We start from the raw sequence: 20,538 nt of genomic DNA, 5'->3' as shown, positions 1-20,538 counted from the left end.
AGGACAAATGGGAGAGAGAGGGGGAAAACATTTCAAATGAATTCTTTTGAGAACCAAGCTGGGCAGTCTTGGCTTATGGCAAAATAATTCTTTACTACAGGACAGGATGGATTCAAGCCACACTGGAAGCCAGCCCTATGTTTGAGGGAAGCAATTCCTTTGCTCATTTTACGTGCAAGAGGCAGCATTTCCACATCATTTGCTTATGTGGAGGGTGCCAGGACATAACTGAGAGACGTGTTTCAGTTGCCCTGGCAATGCTTTCGAATTGTTAACCTCAAATAAGGAAACATTTTGAGGTAGTTCCTCCAGCAAGTCATAAAACAAGAATAATATCAGAAGGTACAGTGATTTGGGGGAAGGGGTGATAAAGTTGGCTTCATTTTTCTTTCCCCCCCCTCCCCGATTCTAAAGGGTGAGGAGGCAATTAGCTTTCTAATTGTAGTGCAAAGATTTTCCCCCTGCTCCATCACCCTTTGACCAAGAGAATTAAATTATTTACAGTGCAATCCTAAAAGTATTTTCATGGGAGTAAGGCCCATTGAATAGGATTGCTGCTTAGACCCTTCAAGCAAATTAATGTACATGTTTTTAAATTTCAGGGTAAATAACAAAAGATAACCAAAAAAACTCTACAAAAATGGTATATATTTTGTAATATACACTATTAAAAAGTTTGTAAAATATACTGTTGTGTATTTGTGATGGATGGGCAAAGGTCCTACCCCTTTCTTTAGAGCACCTGTTTAGTGTGTGAGCAGAGTACTGAGCAACCAGTCAGGATCCATGAAAGGGCTGGAGGAGCCACATGAGAGGAGAGAGTGAGAGAAAAAGGACACTCACTCAGTTTTTAGTTAGGTAGGGCTTGTGGTTCCGGATAGTCTGCCAAGGTCCTCTCTCAGAACAATACAAAAATCTCAGTGATTTTTTTTTTAGCCCTTTTGAGTGAGGACAGCAAACATAGTAAAGAAGTGGATATGAGATTTTGCCTCCAGAGGAGTGGGCTAAAAGAATCCCTTTGCCACAAGATTACAGTGTCTCCATATCAAATTTCTGGGTGAAACATGACTGTTCACTACTCTTTGCACTCCTAAATTTATGAACTGTAATCTTATAAATAAATAAGCCCAGCAAGACTGTGTGACGCCTAAAAATAGTTCCTATCCTCTTTTTTAAACCACCATGTTTCCGTATTCCTGGTGGGTAAAGAAAAGTGGGTGCTGAACTTACTACATTCAGGAGCTACTTGGGGTAAGTCTGTCAAGTAGAGGGTTGGAGGTAGTGATGACACTGGTCATGCTACCTCTGTTTCAACATCATTTAAGATGCCAACTTTCACAATATTCACTGTTAGGGAACAATGAAATTTCTACTTTATCTAGAACAGAAATTATTCCCTGGGGATGTACAGATACATATAAAGATATTGTCACTGTTGGAAATCAGAAGGATTATCACATAACTCCATTTGTAATTATAGTGCTGAAATCTGAGGAGGGCACCATATCAAAGATCAATCGTTCCTCCCCAGAAACTTTCTATGAGCGAGCCATCGAACTTTGCTGAGGTAAAAATCTCTTGCAGAGCCATCACTCTGTCACTTCAGCTATTAGTAGAGTTGTCAGCTCTGGGTTGGGAAATACCTGGAGATTTGGGGGGTGGAGCCTGGAGAGGGCAGGGTTTAGAGAAGTGAGGAGCCATAGAGTCCACTCTCCAAAGCAGCCATTTTCTCTAGGGGAACTGAGATCTGTAGTCTGGAGATCAGTTGTAAAAGCAAGAGATCTGCAGGCCCCACCTGGAGGTTGCCAACTTGCCAACCCTAGCCATTACTTCTCTTCCCATTTTCCTGACAGTTATGCCAGCTGGGAAGTTTTGCAGGAAACCTCTGTGTGAACCTTCTCTTTCCTCTTCCCTCTCTCCATGGTCCTTAGAATGCAGCAAGGAGCTATGGGACATGTAGTTTCCAAGATGCCTGTCATCTGTAAACTTTAAAACTTTTCCAGCACAGCACTCCTTAGCGTCAGAGATATTGCTGTTCCAAGCACCAGGAACACAAGGCCTTTCATAGAGGTATTCATGAGATCTGAGCCACTGCCTTTTTGATGATGCTGATGATGACGACGATGACAACTAAAGATTTGGAGGAAGGGAAGGGGGCAGGTAGGCTTTCAGGGGTGTTTGTGCAGGAGGTGGACTATGTGGCACTTCTTACTACATTAGGAATATTTGTATCTTACATCATGTTTACTGTATATTTACCTAATGTATATTACTGTATATTTACCAGCATCTGCTGATCAGGCCTTCCATTTTACAGTCAGCTTTGTTTTCAGATTCTGTATTCCTGATCCTTTCACCTTGCTTATCAGGTGTCTTATTCTTTGGACTGCGATGACTTACATTGGGTGATCTGCCTTGAGTCTCAATGAGAAAGGTGGCTGATAAATAACATAAATAAATAAATAGTGTAGTTAGGGTATGTGACCTAAGAGATCCACGTTTGAATCCCCACTCTTCTGTGAAAGCTCATTGGCTGACTTTGGACCAACCACTCTCCCTTAGCCCAAAGTGCCTCACAGGGTTGTTGTAAGGATAAAAAAGGGGAAGAGAGAGCAATGTTGTAAGCACCTTTGGGTCCCTATTAAACAGGAAAGTAGAGTATAAATAAAAATAAGTAATGTAAAAACAGTTGGCTGTCTTGGCACAGGCCGTCCCATGCTCATTGTACGTCTTCATTCAACCTGTGTTGAATTTTTTCCTGTGCTGATCTGCCTGAGTGTTGCAGTACATATGCAGGTCATCTGTTTGTGCTGAATCCAGTGGGATTTTCCAGCTTTGAGATGGGCTGGCCAATGGTTCAACACGGATAACTCAGTGCCATGAAGAAATTAAACTTAGTGTGACTGGCCATATCTATATAATTGTGGGGGGGATGGGAGAGGTGGTTGTGTTGCATGCTGACTTTTTGGTTGATTTGTCTTGGATTCTAAAAATCTGTGACAAAGCAGTAAAACGGTCCCTTTTTTTTTTGTATTCCCTTTATAATACTGAAAGTTGGGCTTTATTTTCTACTCCCTTTCCATGCTGAAATGATACTGTCCTCTAGTGGATATCTTGAGTAATTGGATTGCTGTGTGATAACAGCAACAACTGAGGTGAGACATGTTCATAATTGAGCTGCTAAAGAAATCTGCAAACAAAATCTGGCATTGAATTAAGCCTGTCACAGTGTTCTTTGTATTTCTCTTGGTCTCTGGGACCGCTTTGGCACTAACATCTGTGGGAAACAAATGGAAAAGAAAAATCTTTTTCATACAGAAATTTGGGGTACTCCTGTGACTAGGGAAAGGGTTAAATAGAGCTTGTTTGCCTTGGCAGGAGAGGCCTGGTCAACAAATGCTTTGAGGATACCTGGAGGTATAAAAAGGTTTTGTCAGATTTCATTCACAGCAGGCTTGAGGCCAAGATTTAGCTTTCAATTCACTGCAGACGCGACTTTACTGACAGTTGCCGAGCCACTGGTTTTAGCTAAAATAAATGGATCCAGCTACGAAGCAATAGATCACAGCAAGGGTCGGGCAGTATTACTGGAAATATTAGAATGTTGTTTATAACAGATTTTTACTTATTTATTTCTTTGTGCTGATTGTTTTCTGATGGAGACATTTGACACCGGCAGCCAATTGGGGGGGCGGGGGAAGAATTAACCAAGAAGAGTAGCTTTTCTTGCTGCTGCAAGATTATATACCATTTAATTTGTCTCCAGGAGAAGAATCTCACAAAGAGAACATTAGTAGGAGCTTTGATTCGCAGGATCTAAGGACGCCTGTTAATTAGCCCCCTCAATTACTTGCCACACTCTGTGTGTGTGTGTGTGTCTGTGTCTGTGTGTGTCTATGTGTGTGAGTGTGAGTGGAGATTTATTAGAAAAGTTCCTTCCCCTGGGAAAACCCATTGTGTGTGTTGTGAGAAGTCCTTATAGGGAGAATGCAGAAGCAGCTGGGCTTGTTTTTCGCTTAGCCTCCCTGGTTCTGTTCTTCACTGTGTACTAAGAATAAATGTGTGTCATGGCAATGAAGGCAAAATATGCACCGTTGAATTGTTTGATGTTTTCTGGGAGTGTGCCACACTAGGCAAATACTTTTTGAAAATCCATACATTGAATCTGCCTTTTCCTCGTGGTGTACAATGTTCATATTGTTGGTGTAGGATTCAAAGGATGCCTGGGAGATAGGATTGGTGCCAGAGAGCAGACAACCAGGCATCTGGTATATAGGTTTATGACTGAGCGAGAGAGCTTTTTGGTGTTGCCTTTAAAAACAGTTAAGCATACAGCTTAGTGGAGCAGCAAGAGATGTCACGAGGGTTTTTCCCTGACATCACCGTGTACATCTGTAATTACGGTAAGGGCCCCGAGTGGCTTGCCGGCCGCATTATCCGCCCCACCAGCCCGGTGTCTGATGAAGTGTCAACCGAGTGCGGTCAAGTTCTCCGCAAGCATGTCGACCAGCTGAGATGACGCATGCTGCCAGTACAAGGAGAAGAGCCAACACCTAGGCACACTGAAGCGAGTCTGCCCGAGGCCCTGGATCGAGAGACACAGCCTGCAGAGCCGCAGAACCTCACCCCCGTTCCAGCAGCCGCATCCGAGGTAGATACTCCTGCACCCACTGGGACACCGGCAGAAGCCTTGCTGCTGCCTCCACTGAGCAGCCCGGCAGAGGCCCCCGAGGTTCCAGTGCCATCACCCGGGCGGTCTACACAGGAGCGGCAGCCACCGTCGTACCTTCAGGACTACGTGACTTAGGATGGGTCCAAACTATGGGGGGAGGGGTGTTATGTCTGCTGACCGCCACTAGGCGCCAGCGATTTACTGCTGAGCTTAACTCCCTAGGAACAATAGGTACTAGGCTCCTGGATTTTCCTTGGGGAACCAATAGGGAATTTGGCGGGAGGTTTAAACCCACCAATAGGATCTAGGGGTGTTCCCAGGTACACCCCTATAGTTGGCCACCCGGCCGGTGTTCTGTGTTCAAGTTGTATACGAGTAAACCATGCTGATCACTACATCCGTCTCTGTGGTTTCTACATGCGTCTAACCCACTACACAACAAATTCCAAAGCATAAATTGCTTGATTCCTTGTGGGTTTTTTTGTTCATATCCAGGTAAGACGTGGTTCTTGGCTTTTTAATATTTTATCATTTAAGTGTGTGTCTTTGTTTTGCCTTTTCTGTTTTCTTGATTGTCTCACCTACTGGTGATTGATATATTGGGGGAGCAGCATGGGGTTGGGGGATGATGCCATGATTAATGGCGCAGAAGGAAATGTAGTGGAAGAACAGACCACTAGACAAGGGGAAAGGAGAGCAGACATTTACAGGCTGTTGCCCATTCCAGTTCTTCTTTCAGCCAGGGTGATGCTGGTGATCATATCAACAGCCCATATCTTGGTGGTAGTTACAGGAGAAACAGCAGCCATTCATAATCTATTCCTGGATGACTGGGATAACTTGGAATGTACCACTGAGACCTGACTGGGGGAGGGATTAACCCCTCCCACCTGTGTCCTCCAGTGTATTTGGTGATGATAGCTCAGGCAGGGAAGTGGTGTCGCTGTAGCACCAGGCTTCCCAAGTACTTACTGTGATTCAGCGGGGGACACAGACATCTTTGCAGGATCATTCCCGTGGGGACAACAGACGCGCCGCACCATGCCGTCACCAGGAAGTGACGCCAGGCGACACTCTGGCAATGGGGCTGGAAACTCGATGGTACCATCAAGTTTTCAGCCCCATTGCCAGAGCATCGCCTAGCATCACTTCCTGGCGACGGCATGGTGCGTTACAGGGAGGAATGGTCCGGCCAGGGAGCATGTTTCCCCCACCGGATCATGGTAAGTACTTGGGAACCCTATGTAGCACTGTCCAGAATACTTCCAGCTGTGCATTTAATATAGGGATTGCAAGACAGGTTAGGGATTCTGTTGGCATATTGCTCACCCCACTGCCTAACAGTCTTCCTGCCTGTGTTGGGGAGAGATGAACTCAAATGATGTTGCAGAGTGCTCAGCTCAGGGACTTCAGCATTCATGCCAAAGCTGCCTTGTCAGGAGCAGCTCAGAACTGCATGGCCCTCTATGACGACCATGGGCCTGTTTCAAGTGATAACTGGCTTCACACTTACCACATTCTTCATTTGGTGTTGTGTTCTGGGCAGGATGAAGGTAATCTGAGGGTGGAAGAGTTGATGGCTGTTCCTTTGTCAGGGACAGATCACTGCTTACAGGGATGGAGGTTGTGAGAGTTTGCATGGGGTAATTTAATTGTGCACTAGGTGAATTTTGGTTCCTTGAGGTTGATGGGTAGCTCTTTTCTCTGTGGGACTTATCAATTAATGGAGGATCTGTTAAAATGATCTGCCCTTGAAGCCAGATGAATCCAAATGGCTGTCTGATGGCTTTAAGTGGTTTTCCTGTTGCTATAGTTGGTGGTCCTATGAGTGTCCCAGGTGACTTCTAGAATGAGGAAATAACCTGGGTGGTTGACACAATTATTCCTTGGTGCCCCCTCTTGGGTGTTAGAGCCCTGGTAGTCCCTTGGTTTTCTGAGGGGCTGTGGGTGATGAAAAGGACAAGAGAGACGGCTAGTGCAACAGTGGAGGAAGACTCAGGACAAATCTGAGAAGACACAGGCTGAAGCTCATTTTAAAACCTATTCCATGGCAATACTGGTAGCAAAGGGGTGGAAACCCATTTCCATCACCATTGTGTCTGCACAGTGTCGGCCAGTAGAGATGTTCCAGGTGCATTTGCACTTATTTATACCCTGCTTTTCTCCCAGGCCCATAGCTACAGTGGGGCATCTCGGGGCTAGGCCCCCTCACTTACTGGCAAGGCCCCACAACTTCCCATCTAGCCCAGGACCCCTGAGTGCTGGCAGGGGTAGGGAAGGAGCCAGATATTCCTTTAATTTGATTAGCCAGTGCCTCCTAATTAAATGCCCCCCTGACTTAAAAAATCCTGGCTACGGGCCTGTTTTCTTCCCCAGTTGGGACTCAAAGTGGCTTAGAGCATCATTTTCCCCTGGGCCATTTCCCACAACAACCCTGTGAGGTAGGCCAGGATGAGAGTTTGTGATGGGCCCAAGGTCATCGAGTGAGTTTCCGTGGTACCCAGGGCTTCCTGGGCCCTAGTCCAACACTCCACCCACTGTGCCATGTTAGCTCTCAAATGGTCAAAGTCTGTTGGTGTCTGACCTGCACAAGGAGGTGAACTGCTCAATGACCTGCTGTGATCATTTTGCTTTGTAATTTGCACATAAAATCTCTCACATAAATACTAACTTGGACTCTGTATTGGCAGTACCGCGGTTAGATGGTGCCAGGGTGCCTACTTGTCCAGTTGTTCGGAATACTTTTCAGTTTATTCAGATGGAGGATGTGGACAGAACCCTTGGATGTTTGAAGCCTGCCACATGTTTATATGACCCTTGCCCTTCCTGGCGGCAGAAATGCCCAAGGGGGGTACTGGCTGACTGGGCCCGAGAGGCAGTTAATGTCTCCTATAAAGAGTGGATGGTTGCCCTATCCCTGAAACCTTCCTGGACCCAGGTGATTTGGGTAACTATTGGCCAGTCTTGAATGTACCATACTCGAACAAGGTTACTGAACAGGTGGCAGCTGAACAAATCCCAGATTTTCTGGACGAAATGAACTACATTGTGCAGAAATACTTTGACAGCTTCTAATATATGAAGACTATATGGCACCTAATATATATGGCACCACCTTTTGTCATCACAGCTTCAGGCAGAAACATATTTTATTGCAGTGACCATTTGATTACCTTCCACTCTTGGGGCAGGAGCTCTTCTTAGAATGTGTAGATCTTTTTGTTCCCCCTGGTTCTTAACCCTGTGTGATGCTATCTATTACTTGGAAAACATTATGCCCTTTATCCACTGCCATGCAGATGTTTACTGCTTATTTTGACAATGATGTAGTTACTTGCTGTGAGCCAGTGTTCCCTCTAAGCTGAGTTAGTGTGAGCTACCTCACAGTTGTTTAGCCTCCGGCTCACACATTTTTGTCTTCGCTCAGGGAGGATGGCTCCAGAGCAAACTAATTTATGCAGTAGCCAAATCGCTCACTCACAACTTTAATACTAGTAGCTCACAAAGTAGAATTTTTGCTCACAAGACTCCACAGCATAGAGGGAGTATTGGCTGTGACTTGTAATACCATGCTGATATAGGTATGAGGTTGGATCCAGACTTAATTTTCCAATAACAAAAGGCAGAGGGATCATTTTTTACCAGTTTCTCCTTCTGGTCACTTTCCCCCCAGGATCAGCATTTTGAGGATATCTGTGGTCTGCAGTACAAGGCAAGACAGGCAAGGATAGCGGTGTGAGATGCAATGGAGGTTTAAATCGCCATCTTGATGGGTTTTAATGTCTGTTACTATTAGTAATTTTAATCATATATCAATTGTATTTTAAATGTCTAAAATGCTGTTAATCACCCAGAACCTGCTTGCAAGGTGGGCAATCCATGAATGAATGAATGAATGAATGAATGAATGAATGAATGAATGAATGAATGAATGAATGAATGAATGAATGGTGTGTTTTGCTGACAAGTGCCTTGTATGAGCAGAAATCTTAGTCTGGATCCAAGCTATTATGACTGTTGCCTTTTTAAATTGCTCAGATTCAGCCAGCTTTTTCTCTCAATCCAGACCAATTCCCATTCCTTACTACACCACCCATTCTCCATGACTTTTGTCTATGCAGGTCCCATGATCCCCAGCATAGCATTTTTTGGGTGGTCCGATGGGACCCCTCATTCCTTTCCCACCCCCTGAAAAACTGGCTGGATCATTGCTTTGATACAGACCACCTTGGACAGTTTTGGGAAAGGCGGGATATAAATGCTGTAAATAAACAAATTGCTAAAATTTCATTCAAGCAGGCAAATACCTTAGATATATAGCCAATTTGCGATCCCTCAAAGCTTGATACGGATGTATCCACAAAGAGAGACACATATAGCTTATAGGAGTGGGTTGTGCGGACCTGCTGTAACCTGCCAACAATCCTCGTGTAGCACCTTATTTCCCAGCATTGTTCATCAGTATTGATGAGTTGCGCATTGGCCATAGAAGCGGAGATAATGTCTTCACATATTAGCATATTAGCATCGCTTCCTTTGATGGATCTTTCATGTCTGCTGTGTCAGTAAAAACAAACAGTTACTGGACAAAGATGCTTGCATCTGAATTTTCTCCTGCTTGAAATATAAAGCTTTGACTTGGAAGGCACGGATGTTAGGTGGAAATGTTAATCATTAATATGCCATACAGGGCAAGCTGTCTCATATGCAGGCAGGGCACTCTGTTCTCAATCCACATTTTATATTTGGTGTTTCTCAGATGCTGACTATGTTGATGAGAGCTTGTTTGCCATGTGCAGCAGCAGGTGGTTTTCTTTTTCCCCACCGGACACTTTTCCCAGCCTCCTCCTTTTCTGCATGTAAAAAATACCGGCATAAACCCTTTCATCGAAATACGTCTCTTGAATGTTAAACCGGTTTTAAAGAAAAGCAAAATCCATTTAGGGCAGCAAAGGAGCGATAAACAACATTCACCAATTTTTAGCAGAGTTCATAACTGAATCACTTTACTGTTTGAAGTGATCTTTTGGCTTATTTATAAGATTACAATAAAACCCAAGATTAAATTCCTTACCTGATTCAGTTTCCTATTGATTGAACTCATTCAGGCTCCTCTCTAATTTAACTGATTTTATTTACATTATTGTTATTATTAAAGCCAGTCACACAAACCTCAGTTATCCAGCACTGAATCTAATTTCCTTCAATGTGTTTTTTCCCCCATGTAGCCTGCAATGGATTAGAGGGTCTGATTAGAATTCAGCTTGAACACAGAAAGGCAGACCCTTAAATGAGAAGACCCACAGTAGGAATTAAAAATATCTATACTAGGCATGAAATCCTCTACGTTATCTTTAATGATGTCAACGCACCTCCTTAAATTGATCTGCCACGTGGCTGGTATAGTTGCAACCACATTGGGAACCTATATCCTCTCGTGGCTAGGGGTGTGCAAAAAAAAAAAATTCAGCCCGACAGGTTGGGGAGGAAGGCTGGTGTCTTAGAAGGACCAGAGTGGTTTTAATGCTTATTTTTGTCCAGTTGTTTTTACATTGTTGTTACCACCTTAGGTCCTGAGGTGTTCAGGAAAGAGACGGGTATATAAATATTTTTTGATAAATAAACTGTGGCATGCTGAAACTCACCTGATCTACTTAGTGACACTCTGTAGACCTGGCAGGAAGTCATCATATGGAGAGGACTCATAGACAATAGGAATGAACTTTTGTGGGTTTGTAAGCAATTGATGCCTTAGCCAGGTGTTTCAGTCAATCTGACCTAAGTCCCTTCTTTACTATAGTTCCTGTCCCATGAGGCTTTGCCCATGAATGTCCCATGATCCCCAATGTAGCCTGTTTTGGTTGTCAAAGGGGACTCCCTCCTCCATTTTTCAGCAGCAGAAAAGTTGGTTGAATCCAACCACTCATTTTGAATGGCCTGAAATTAAATAGGTGAATGAGTTCCAGTTGCCTCAGAGAAAGGCAATCTTATAAACGCTTTAAATAAATAAATTGTGAGAGTTTGCATGGGGTAATTTAATTGTGCACTAGGTGAATTTCGGTTCCTTGAGGTTGATGGGTAGCTTTTTTCTCTGTGGGACTTATCAATTAATCTGTTGTAATGAATTCTCTTACTTACTTCTCTTTGTTAATTATAAAGGATTTTCTTACCCCTATTTATCAAGTCAGGACAAAGTACATTACCTCCCAGTCCGTGCTGCTTTGAATATGGAATATGTGCCAGTGGTTTCATTAAGAATGGTGTGGCTCAGATTATTCAGATGAAGTATTTAAGGAAGTTCCCCCCCCCTCACGTGTCTAGTCTTCCTGCTGTTCTTCTACACAAGTGATATACTGGAATGGCTTTGCTCTTTTCACCACTGACTGATTGCCCAAGAGCTCTGTCTACCAAGATGGTCCCCTGTTGAGCTTTGATTCCCTTATAGACAGTATACTATATGTCTTAAGGGTACTAATTTACAGACTTTTCACCCTGTTGCATCATTAGCCAGAGACCACCACAGCCACATTCTAGCATCCATTCAATAGTCTTGTGAATCCCCCCTTAATTCCAATAGTGCTATAATTTGTACTATAATTGCACTATAGTTTTAATAGATTGGGAGGATTACTTTTCTGTGCCAGCTTTGTTTTCTTGGGGGAAATATTCTGGTTAAATGTGCCTTCCCGCACAAGGAGTGCAGGAGTGAGGAACATCTGCAGAATAATACCGTTACTAATGCAAGGGAAAAGGTTTGTACAGTGGTGCAGATTTGCTTTTGAAGCTTACCTTGCTGTGTCCCGCTTTAAAATGACTATGGCTTTAGATTAGTTTTACCACAGCGGAAAGTACGTAGCACAAATCTCAAAACAACAAAGGAGAAAAATAAAACCTCTTCACTCACTGATGTGGCTAGAGCAGAGAGGGGATATTTCCAAACTCCGATTGCGTCCCCAGTCTCTTCCAGCACTGGCCTATGCAGAGTTACTCCAGTCTGGGCTTTGTCTGAAGTAACCCTTCACTGGATCGCACCGTTAGAGCCGGTTTCCCAAGGCAGTCACAAGGGCTGGTTGTGCTAATGATCACCAGCCCTGGCGCACTATCTGTAGAGTATATTTTGAAGTGATTTTCTACTTTGCCTTGTGGCATCTCCCTCACAACCCACTATGGTGCATCATTATTACCATTTTATATGCGGGAGATGGAAGCTGCAAGCCTCTACCTTGCTTGTGGCTACCTGGTTTGCCCACATCTGAGCCTAGATGTCCTGAAGTCATATCTAGCAATTCAGGCTTTAATAAAGCCAAAAAGCCTCAGGCATCTGGTTGCCATGGCCCTGGAAGTTTCAACTATTTCTTCAGATGTGGAGCTCAGCTCCGTTTGATTTATCTTCTCCCCTGTGTCCATTTGCTTCAGATAGTAGCTGGAATCATAAAATGGAGGTCTGAAGTTGTGCCTTTTTCTTCTGTGTCCTGGTTTGTTAAGCTCTTAATAAGGCTGATGATGTGCTGAATTTTTCTTCCTCGCCCAGGTTGAAGCGATTCTAGTCAATATTTTTGGTGGGATTGTCAACTGTGCCATTGTAGCCAACGGGATCACCAAAGCCTGCCAGGAGCTTGAGCTGAAGGTGCCTTTGGTGATCAGACTGGAAGGTGAGTGGATAATGTTGACGTTCTCTTCCATTCTTTCATTTCAGTTGAGCGGTTTTCTCATTTTTATGTGGCAGTTTGCTTAGCCAGGTCCAGGTGAAATTAGGGTATAAACGGTTGGCTTTAACTAGCTGACTGAGTTGCTCTTCATCCTTGGATGCTGGCCATTGGACTCTTCACCCACTTGTTACACATGGGACCCTTCATGAGTTGCATGGCCGTTCCTACAGTCTTATCTCTTTTCTTTTCTTCCTGATTATTTGACCAGCAGAAACTCATACAAATAAGCGACTGCTCATCACAAAGTGCTAATGGCAGCGGCAAGTCTTTCTCCCCCTTCCACCAAAGAACTGAGCAACTCATTCAGAGGGCTGTCTGTGAACTAGTTGATCATGTATCCCAGTCCCTTAATCATATTTGCTTCTTTTTTTCTGTGAGCCTTCATTAACTAATAAGAAAGTAAAATTGTTCAGAGTGAATAATGCCAAATGGGGAGAATGTTGATCCAAAGACTTTGGGTTGGATCCTATCACATACCCTTCCAGCAAGCCTTCTGCCCACAGGGAACTGTTTCCATCCTCCTCCACTGAAGGGAGCCTTTTTCCCTTGAGGGAAAAGGATCCAAAAAGAGTCATGGGATCCAGTTAACAAAAGGGAGTCACAGGATCCCAGCCATTATAAAATACAGCATATTACAGCTTATTTTTCATAAAAGAGTGACTAAGGGGTCTGGTGCATTTTGCGTTGTCCGTTTGGTACCCTCTCAAGCTGCAGGTTTGTGATTATTCCCATAAATCTTACTAGATTGATGGCCTGCACTTTAAAGGCTGTATGCCCACTTGCAATGTATTACAAATGTCTTGATGAGTAAAGTTTTAATCAGTCAGGTCTGTCTTGATTTAGCAGGATTTTCTGGACAAATCTTTGTTCCTAGCTGTATAATAATTACAAGCTGTTTTACTAGTGGATACTTAAAGATTACTCTCCTGTTGGAAAATGGTCACCACAATTCCTTAAAAAATAAGTAAGTAACTCTCCAGCTGAGAAGCAAGTTCTCTTGTTTTTTAAGGAACAAGAGTGACTTAGTGCATGTTCTGGATTGTAACTGTAGCCTCCAGACCAGAATTCATTCATCGGCATGCACATGTATGCTCACACAGAGCTCCTGTGCAATTCACGTCTCTCTGATCATTTTAACAGAGAAACAGTTCCACCTGCGAATTCCTTTATGCATGCATTTACAAAGAAGAAGAGGAGGAGGAGGAGGAGGAGGAGGAGGAGGAGGAGGAGATTGGATTTATACCCCACCCCTCACTACCCAAAGGTGTCTCAGAGCGGCTTACAAACTCCTTCCCCTCCCCACAACAGACACCCTGTGAGGTGGGTGGGGCTGAGAGAACTCTGACACAAACTGCTCTTTTTCAAGGACAACTGTGCCAGAGCTTGTGACTGACCCAAGGTCACATCAGCCGGCGCAAGTGGAGGAGTGAGGAATCAAACCCGGTTCTCCCAGATTAGAGTCCGCACACTTAACCACTACACCAAACTCATCATGTCCCCTAGTGTGGTGTGGTGGCTTGAGTGTCGGACTAGGATCTGGGAGAGCTCGGTTCGAAGCCCCACTCGGCTAGGGATGCTTTCTCGGTGACCTTTGGCCAGTCACATGCAGTCAGCCTCACCTGCCTCACAAGGAGGATTGTGAGGATAAAATGGAGGAGAGGGGGATGAAATCAGCTGCTTTATATCCCCATTGGGATGAAAGGTGGGGTAATAGTCAAGGCCAAAATTGAATTTGTGCTTCCTCTCTATATAGCTGGCTTAATTGCACAACTTAGCTAAATATTTCTCACCTGTGCTAGAATCAGAAGGCTGTTAGAGTTTAAGGTGTTACAGTGCTCCAGTTTATTTTTGCTACAACAGCCTAGCACAGGTAGCTCTCTGGAGATATAGTCTGCCTTCCTAATTGTCAGGTGCAGGTGGGCCACAGATCCCTTGGCTTCTAAAAGTACTGCAAAAAGCACCTTCTGTTTCATTTTTCACTACATCAGGGGGAATGTCTGGAACCTAGCACACTTAGTACAGTGGCTAAGCTGGCCCTTTGTGTGTGTGCTTGTGTGTTAAGTGCCATCAAATTGCTTCCGACTTATGGTGACCCTAGAAATTAATGTCTTCCAAAACGTCCTATCATTAACAGCCTTGCTCATGTCTTGCAAACTGAGGGCTGTGGCTTCCTCAGTTGAGTCAATCCATCTTATGTTGGGTCTTCCTCTTTTCCTCCTGCCTTCAACTTCTCCTAGCATTGTTGTTTTTTCCAGTGACTCTTGTCTTCTCATACAGTGACCAAAGTACGATAGCCTCTGTTTAATCACTTTAGCCTCTAGGGAGAGTTCAGGGTTGATTTGATCTAGAACCCACTTGTCTGTCTTTTTGGCAGTTCATGATATCCATAACACTCTCCTCCATCACCACATTTCAGAGGAATCTGCTTGCTTCCTGTCAGCTTTCTTTATTGTCCAACTTTCACATCGATACATAGTGATGGGGAATACTGTGGCTTTTCTAGTTCCTTCATAGGTGCCCTTTCCAGTCTCAGTCGCCTTCTGATTTCTTGGGTACAGTTTCTCTTTTGGTTAATGATGCAGCCAAGGAACAGGAAATCTTGAACAATTTCAATTTCTTGATTGTCAGCCTTAAAGTTGTGTAATTCCCCAGTAGTCTGTAATTCTTTGTTGTCTTGGTGTTCAACTATAATCCTACTTTGGCGCTTTCTGAGCCCTTTATGCTCAGGACTATAGCCACAGTGGGGCTAATGGCTCTCTGGCAGTGTAATCTTAAACAGAATTTATACCCTTCATAAGCCCATTGACTTCAGTGAACTGAGACGGGTACAACTCTGCTTAGGATTGCTCTGTATTTCTGCCATCCTAAGAATGCTTTGAATAGCAGGCATTTTTTAAAAAATGTGCCATGACAGTTTCTTTAAAAGGAGAGACTTCTCCCAAACTATTTTACAGAGCTGCCCTAAGCAGAGTTGCACACTTTTAAGCTTCCATGGTGTTAAAAGGGTATAAGCCTGCTCAGGCTGACACTATTCGAGAGCTTTAAAAAAAAAAAATCAGTGGCAGTGCTCCAGATTCCTCCCACCTTCCCACCCAGGATTTTCCCTGGTTCAAGGTGAGTGTTTGAAGTTCACTGTGACCCTTTAACTTCATTCTGAAAAATCTCCCTGTAGCTACTACAGCACTGAGCATTGCAACCGACTTAAAAGGGGGGGTACCTTAAGGGAGCCATTATTTCTTTAAATGTTCATTATAAGTATGCCCATATTTCTGAATTTATAACAGCTATACTTGCTTGGTTTGTATACTTCTGATGCTTAGCAATGCATACACCGCAAAATATACATAGAGCTTAGCAACAGGGTTCTAGTCTGTCCCTTGTGAGGGAATCAATTACTTTTTCCCCCCTATTCGTTTTTTTGTGAAGTTCGTCTAGAAAGTTATCAGTGAAGGACGATGGCTGTAGCCATGCTTGTAGTAGACTTTGAGGGGAATTGAGGAGAATCTTTTCCAGTTCTGTAACAAAATTGAAACAAGAGACAAAGCTCCCTTCAAATCCCTTGCTTTCCCTCAGTTAAACAGCTGCTTCAGTGCAAGCGAAGTGCAGATTATTTCGATAGCCTTGTTTGGAAGTCTGTTTACAGTTCTCTGACACCATCCAGTGGCAGGAGGTTAATGTTCAGTGAGGGATTTTTTTAAAGCACTTCCAGAAAGAAAGTCTTTATCTTACTAAAGACTCTGTCCAGTGCTTTTTTGATGACACCCTCATTCAGATTCTACTGAGAGCAAATTGATTGTACTCCCTATCACTAAAAACAGCCCCGGAGTTGGTTTATCCAGCTCCAGAGCTATTTTTATTGAGGAGGAATGCAGTCAATTTGCTTTCAGTAGAATTAACTGTCTTCAGCAGCTTCTAATATGTCTGTCCTGCTTTTAACAACATCGATTTGCCAAACATTGTACATAGTTCAGTGGTTCTCAAACTGTGAGTCAAGAGCAGACCCAAAAATGGGTCAAAACTCTGTCATAGGTTCACAAAGGAAGGGGGCAGGAAGAGGAACAGGGAGAGCTGGCAGAGGAGGCTCAGTGGCAAATCTGGCTTTGCCCTCTGTATATTGCGTGAAATAGTAATGAAACACAACCTGTTGCTTAGTCATGATATACATTTATAAATACCATACATGAAAGATGTGATATGTGATTCCTGCATTTTATGAATGTGAGGGGGGAAACAGCATGCAGTTACTTTGCGATTGGGCCCTGAAAAATATGGTATGGGACTCGCTTAAAATTTGTGAATAAGTAAAACCATGAAAAGACCTCTGCCAGTTTAGGCCAATGGTCCATCTATCACACAGTGGCCAACCAGCTGCCCTGGAAGGCCAACAGACAGGCTTTAGAACCACTGGCAGAATTTGTGTTCTGACTTGTTCCTTTCATGGCAGCAAAAAAGTTCCATTCCGTTTCTGTTGAGCTTTGGCATGCTTCCCCTGTCCCATAAAAACTTCAAGATTTGAATAAAAACAAGGAGCTGAATGGTTCTTGTCATCATTACCATCTTTCCTGCTTGTCCTGTTCATTTTAAAGGCCCTATCAAAATCTGGGTGCACAGTGCGTTTAAGTTCAGCTTGAATACTTTGCATCAGTGGATCTACTTGTGGTGCCAGTGTTGTTCTTGTGGGCTAGTTGTGAATTGCAGTCCACCTGGAAAGAATGAACTGCTCCCTGCAGAGCTAGCCATCTGCATTGGCTTCTTGATCATTGTGTGGGCACTGAACTTACTGGAACACCAGGGCTTCTGCTCTGGGAAATCACCATCAATGTTCCAGCACATTTTCAGAATGATTTTGGCATCTGTTTAAAACAAGACATGTGTGAATGTTCCTGTATCAAACAAAACGGACCAAGAATAGGTTCATTGGCCTCTGCCAACTTTTTGAAATATGCTCTTATCTTTACTGGGCTGGAGGTGTCACTGATCTCTGCACACCATGCTTAGATATATTTGACTGTCTCTTTTAATAGTGCTCTCAACAGTCCTGTGCATTCTGGAGACATTGGGGAATTTCACATTACCCAGTTTCCCCCGGTTTCAAGCCGGCAATCATCCGTTTTGAAGTGAACCGGTACAGGGCTGCCCCTACCGGAACTGAGCCGGATCAGAAGCAGTTTGGCATTTCAGACTTGCACCGCTTTGTTTTCCCGCCGTTTTCTTCCCGCACGGGTGATCGATTTTTTTTTTAAAAAAAACACATTCGATTTATAGCGCTATAGCAGTATAACAAAACACTCCATGCATTCCAATGGGATTGATATAATGCTATTCCGTTATAGCGTTATAACGCTATACGCTATAACGCTATAAATCGATTGTTCAAAAAAAAAACAGCCGGAGATCGCCCGCGCAGGTGAAAAAAGGTGGGAAAAAAGCATATCGGAACCAGGAGAGGGCACTGGAGACCACTTGGAAGTGGATGACAGGTAAAACGCTTCAGTCCCAGTTCCTAAACGGGACTGAAGCGTTTGTGTATGAAATGGCAAATAGATTCCGGAAGGGAACCGGTTCTCAAATGGGTTCTGTCTGAAATGACAGACCAGAACCCGTTTGAGAACCGGTTCCCTTCCGGAATCTATCGCCTGTCTGAAATTCCCCATTGTCAATGCAATAGGAAGCATGCTTTCTTCATGGTTCATAATCAAGAGGTATAATCAGTGAGGAAGCTGCAAATATAATTAACATTATTGTAGGAGACCCAATTAAAATTTTGACAGGACAGAGAAATAAGGAATTAACAGTGTACATTCTTGCTTTGTCATCTCATGATGCAAGACAGCATCTTTGAAAGTGCTAGGTCTCTAAGTACTACACCAGAATAACATCATGGATGATCTCCATCTCCCTGAAGTCTGCTGCAGAAGTATTGTGGGACTGAGTTACAAATTGTGGCTGTAGTGCTAAAGATTTGCTTACTTACACCAACACATAGAATCATAGAGTTGGAAGGGGCCATACAGACGATCTAGTCCAACCCAATGCAGGACCAGCCTAAAGCATCTCTGACAAATATTCGTCCAGCCTCTTCTTGAAAGCTGTCAGTGTATGAGGAGCTAACCAGTTCTCTAGGCAGCTGATTCCACCTTTGAACTACTCTGACCATGAAAATTTTTTTCCTAATATCCAGCCGATACCTTTCTGCATGTAATGTAAACCCGTTGCTTTGGGTCCTATCCTCTGCTGTCAACTGGAACAGCTCCTTGCCCTCCTCCAAATGACAGCCTTTCAAATATTTAAAGAGAGCAATCATGTCCCCCCTCAATCTCCTCTTCTCCAAACTAAACATTCCCAAGGCCCTTAGCCTTTCCTCGTAGGGCGCAGTCTCCAGACCCCTGATCATTCTCGTTGTTCTCTTCTGCACCCTATCAATTTTGTCCACATCCTTTTTGAAGTGAGGCCTCCAGAACTGCACACAGTACTCCAGGTGCGGCCTGACCAAGGCAGTATACAGAGGGGCTATGACTTCCTGCGATTTCGATGCTATGGCCCTTTTAATACAACCCATGACTGAATTTGCCTTTTTTCCCACCGCATCACACTGACTGCTCATATTTAGTTTACAGTCCACTCTTACCCCACGATCTCTTTCGCATACATTACTCCACAGAAACGTATCCCCCATCCTAATTGTGCTTGATATTTTTGTGGCCCAGATGTAATACTGTGCATTTATCTTAGTTGAATTGCATCCTGTTTGCAACTGCCCACTTCTCCAGAGTATTCAGGTCTTGTTGAATTTTATCTCTATCTTTTTGGGTGTTCGCTACTCCTCCCGATTTGGTATCATCAGCAAATTTAATGAGTAGCCCTTCTACCCCTTCATCCAGATCATTGATAAAAAATATTGAAAAGTACCAGGCCCAAAACCGAGCCCTGCAGCACCCCACTGGACACCTCCCTCCAATCTGATGAAACGCCATTGACCACCACTCTTTGGGTGCAGTCCTCTAACCAGTTCCCTATCCACTGAACTGTCCTATAGTCCAGTCCAAAGTCTTCCCATTTGCCCATCAGAATGTCATGGGGAACCTTATCAAAAGCTTTACTGAAATCCAGGTAAATCACATCAATAGAGTTCCCACGATCCAGTAAGCTTGTCACACGATCAAAGAAGGAAACCAGGTTGGTCTGACAAAGATCTGTTGGGGACAAAACCACGCTGACTTCTCCGGATCACTTAGTGATCCTTCAGATGCTTACAGATCGATCCCTTTAAAATCTGTTCTAATATCTTCCCAGCAACAGAAGTCAGACTGACTGGCCTATAGTTTCCCGGGTCAGCCTTCTTCCCTTTCTTAAAAATTGGGATAACATTTGCTCTCCTCCAGTCATGTGGCACATCTCCAGTCCTCCAGGAGGCCTTGAAGATGATGGACAGAGGCTTTGCAAGTTCATTAGAAAGTTCTTTGAGTACTCTTGGGTGCACACCATCTGGCCCAGGGGATTTGTATTCATCCAGTGCAGCCAGGTGCCTCTCCACAACCTCCCTGTCAATGTCAACTGGACACTCAGGTGTCCTGCTATGTCCTATACCATCTCTAGATGGGCTGAAGTTCTTCTGGGAGAAAACAGAGGCAAAAAAAGTCATTAAGCCTGTCTGCTTTTTCTCTGTCCTCCACCAGAGTTTCTCCTTCTATTCCCAAAAGTCGTCCAATTGCCTCTTTTACCTTGCTTCTCACATATCTGTTGAAGTTTTTCTTATTGTAGTGAGCCCCCCTGGCCAGACCCAACTCATACTGAGCTTTGGTTTCTCTGATGGCTGATCTGCAGTACCTAGTAACTCTCATATACTCCTCTTTAGAGGTCTGACCTTCCCTCCATTTCCCTCCATTTCCTTTTTCTCCCTTAGCTTATTCTGAGGCTCTCGGTTCATCCACATCAGTTTCTTGGAGCCCTTACTATGCTTCCATCTTGCTGGAATAGTGAGTGCTTGAGCTCGCAAAAGCTCAAGTTTGAGAAGAGCGCACCTTTCACTCACTCCTTTCCCTTCCAGCCCACTCCCCCATGGAATGACTCCCATCAAGCCTCTGAGTTCGTTGAAGTTGGCCCTACAAAAATCTAACCTACGACTCTGGCTATGAACTTCCTTGACCCCCCCCCCCC

The 20,538-nt window shown here is 44.0% G+C and overlaps 1 protein-coding gene across 1 annotated transcript in view; it reads left to right on the top strand.

The window, feature by feature from the left end:
- SUCLG2 (succinate-CoA ligase, GDP-forming, beta subunit) overlaps positions 1 to 20,538 on the top strand; it is a 133,834-nt gene that overhangs the window by 105,772 nt on the left and 7,524 nt on the right. The window contains exon 8 of the mRNA XM_015424237.1: positions 12,204 to 12,324. Coding sequence (XP_015279723.1) covers positions 12,204 to 12,324 — 121 coding nt within the window. The remainder of the gene's footprint in view (positions 1 to 12,203; positions 12,325 to 20,538) is intronic.

The sequence above is a fragment of the Gekko japonicus genome, unplaced genomic scaffold, assembly GCF_001447785.1.
Source record: "Gekko japonicus isolate JY-2015 unplaced genomic scaffold, Gekko_japonicus_V1.1 scaffold2009, whole genome shotgun sequence".
Lineage (NCBI taxonomy): Eukaryota > Metazoa > Chordata > Lepidosauria > Squamata > Gekkonidae > Gekko > Gekko japonicus.
The sequence above is the reverse complement of the archived record's forward strand: the minus strand, read 5'-3'. Positions and strand labels throughout refer to the sequence as shown.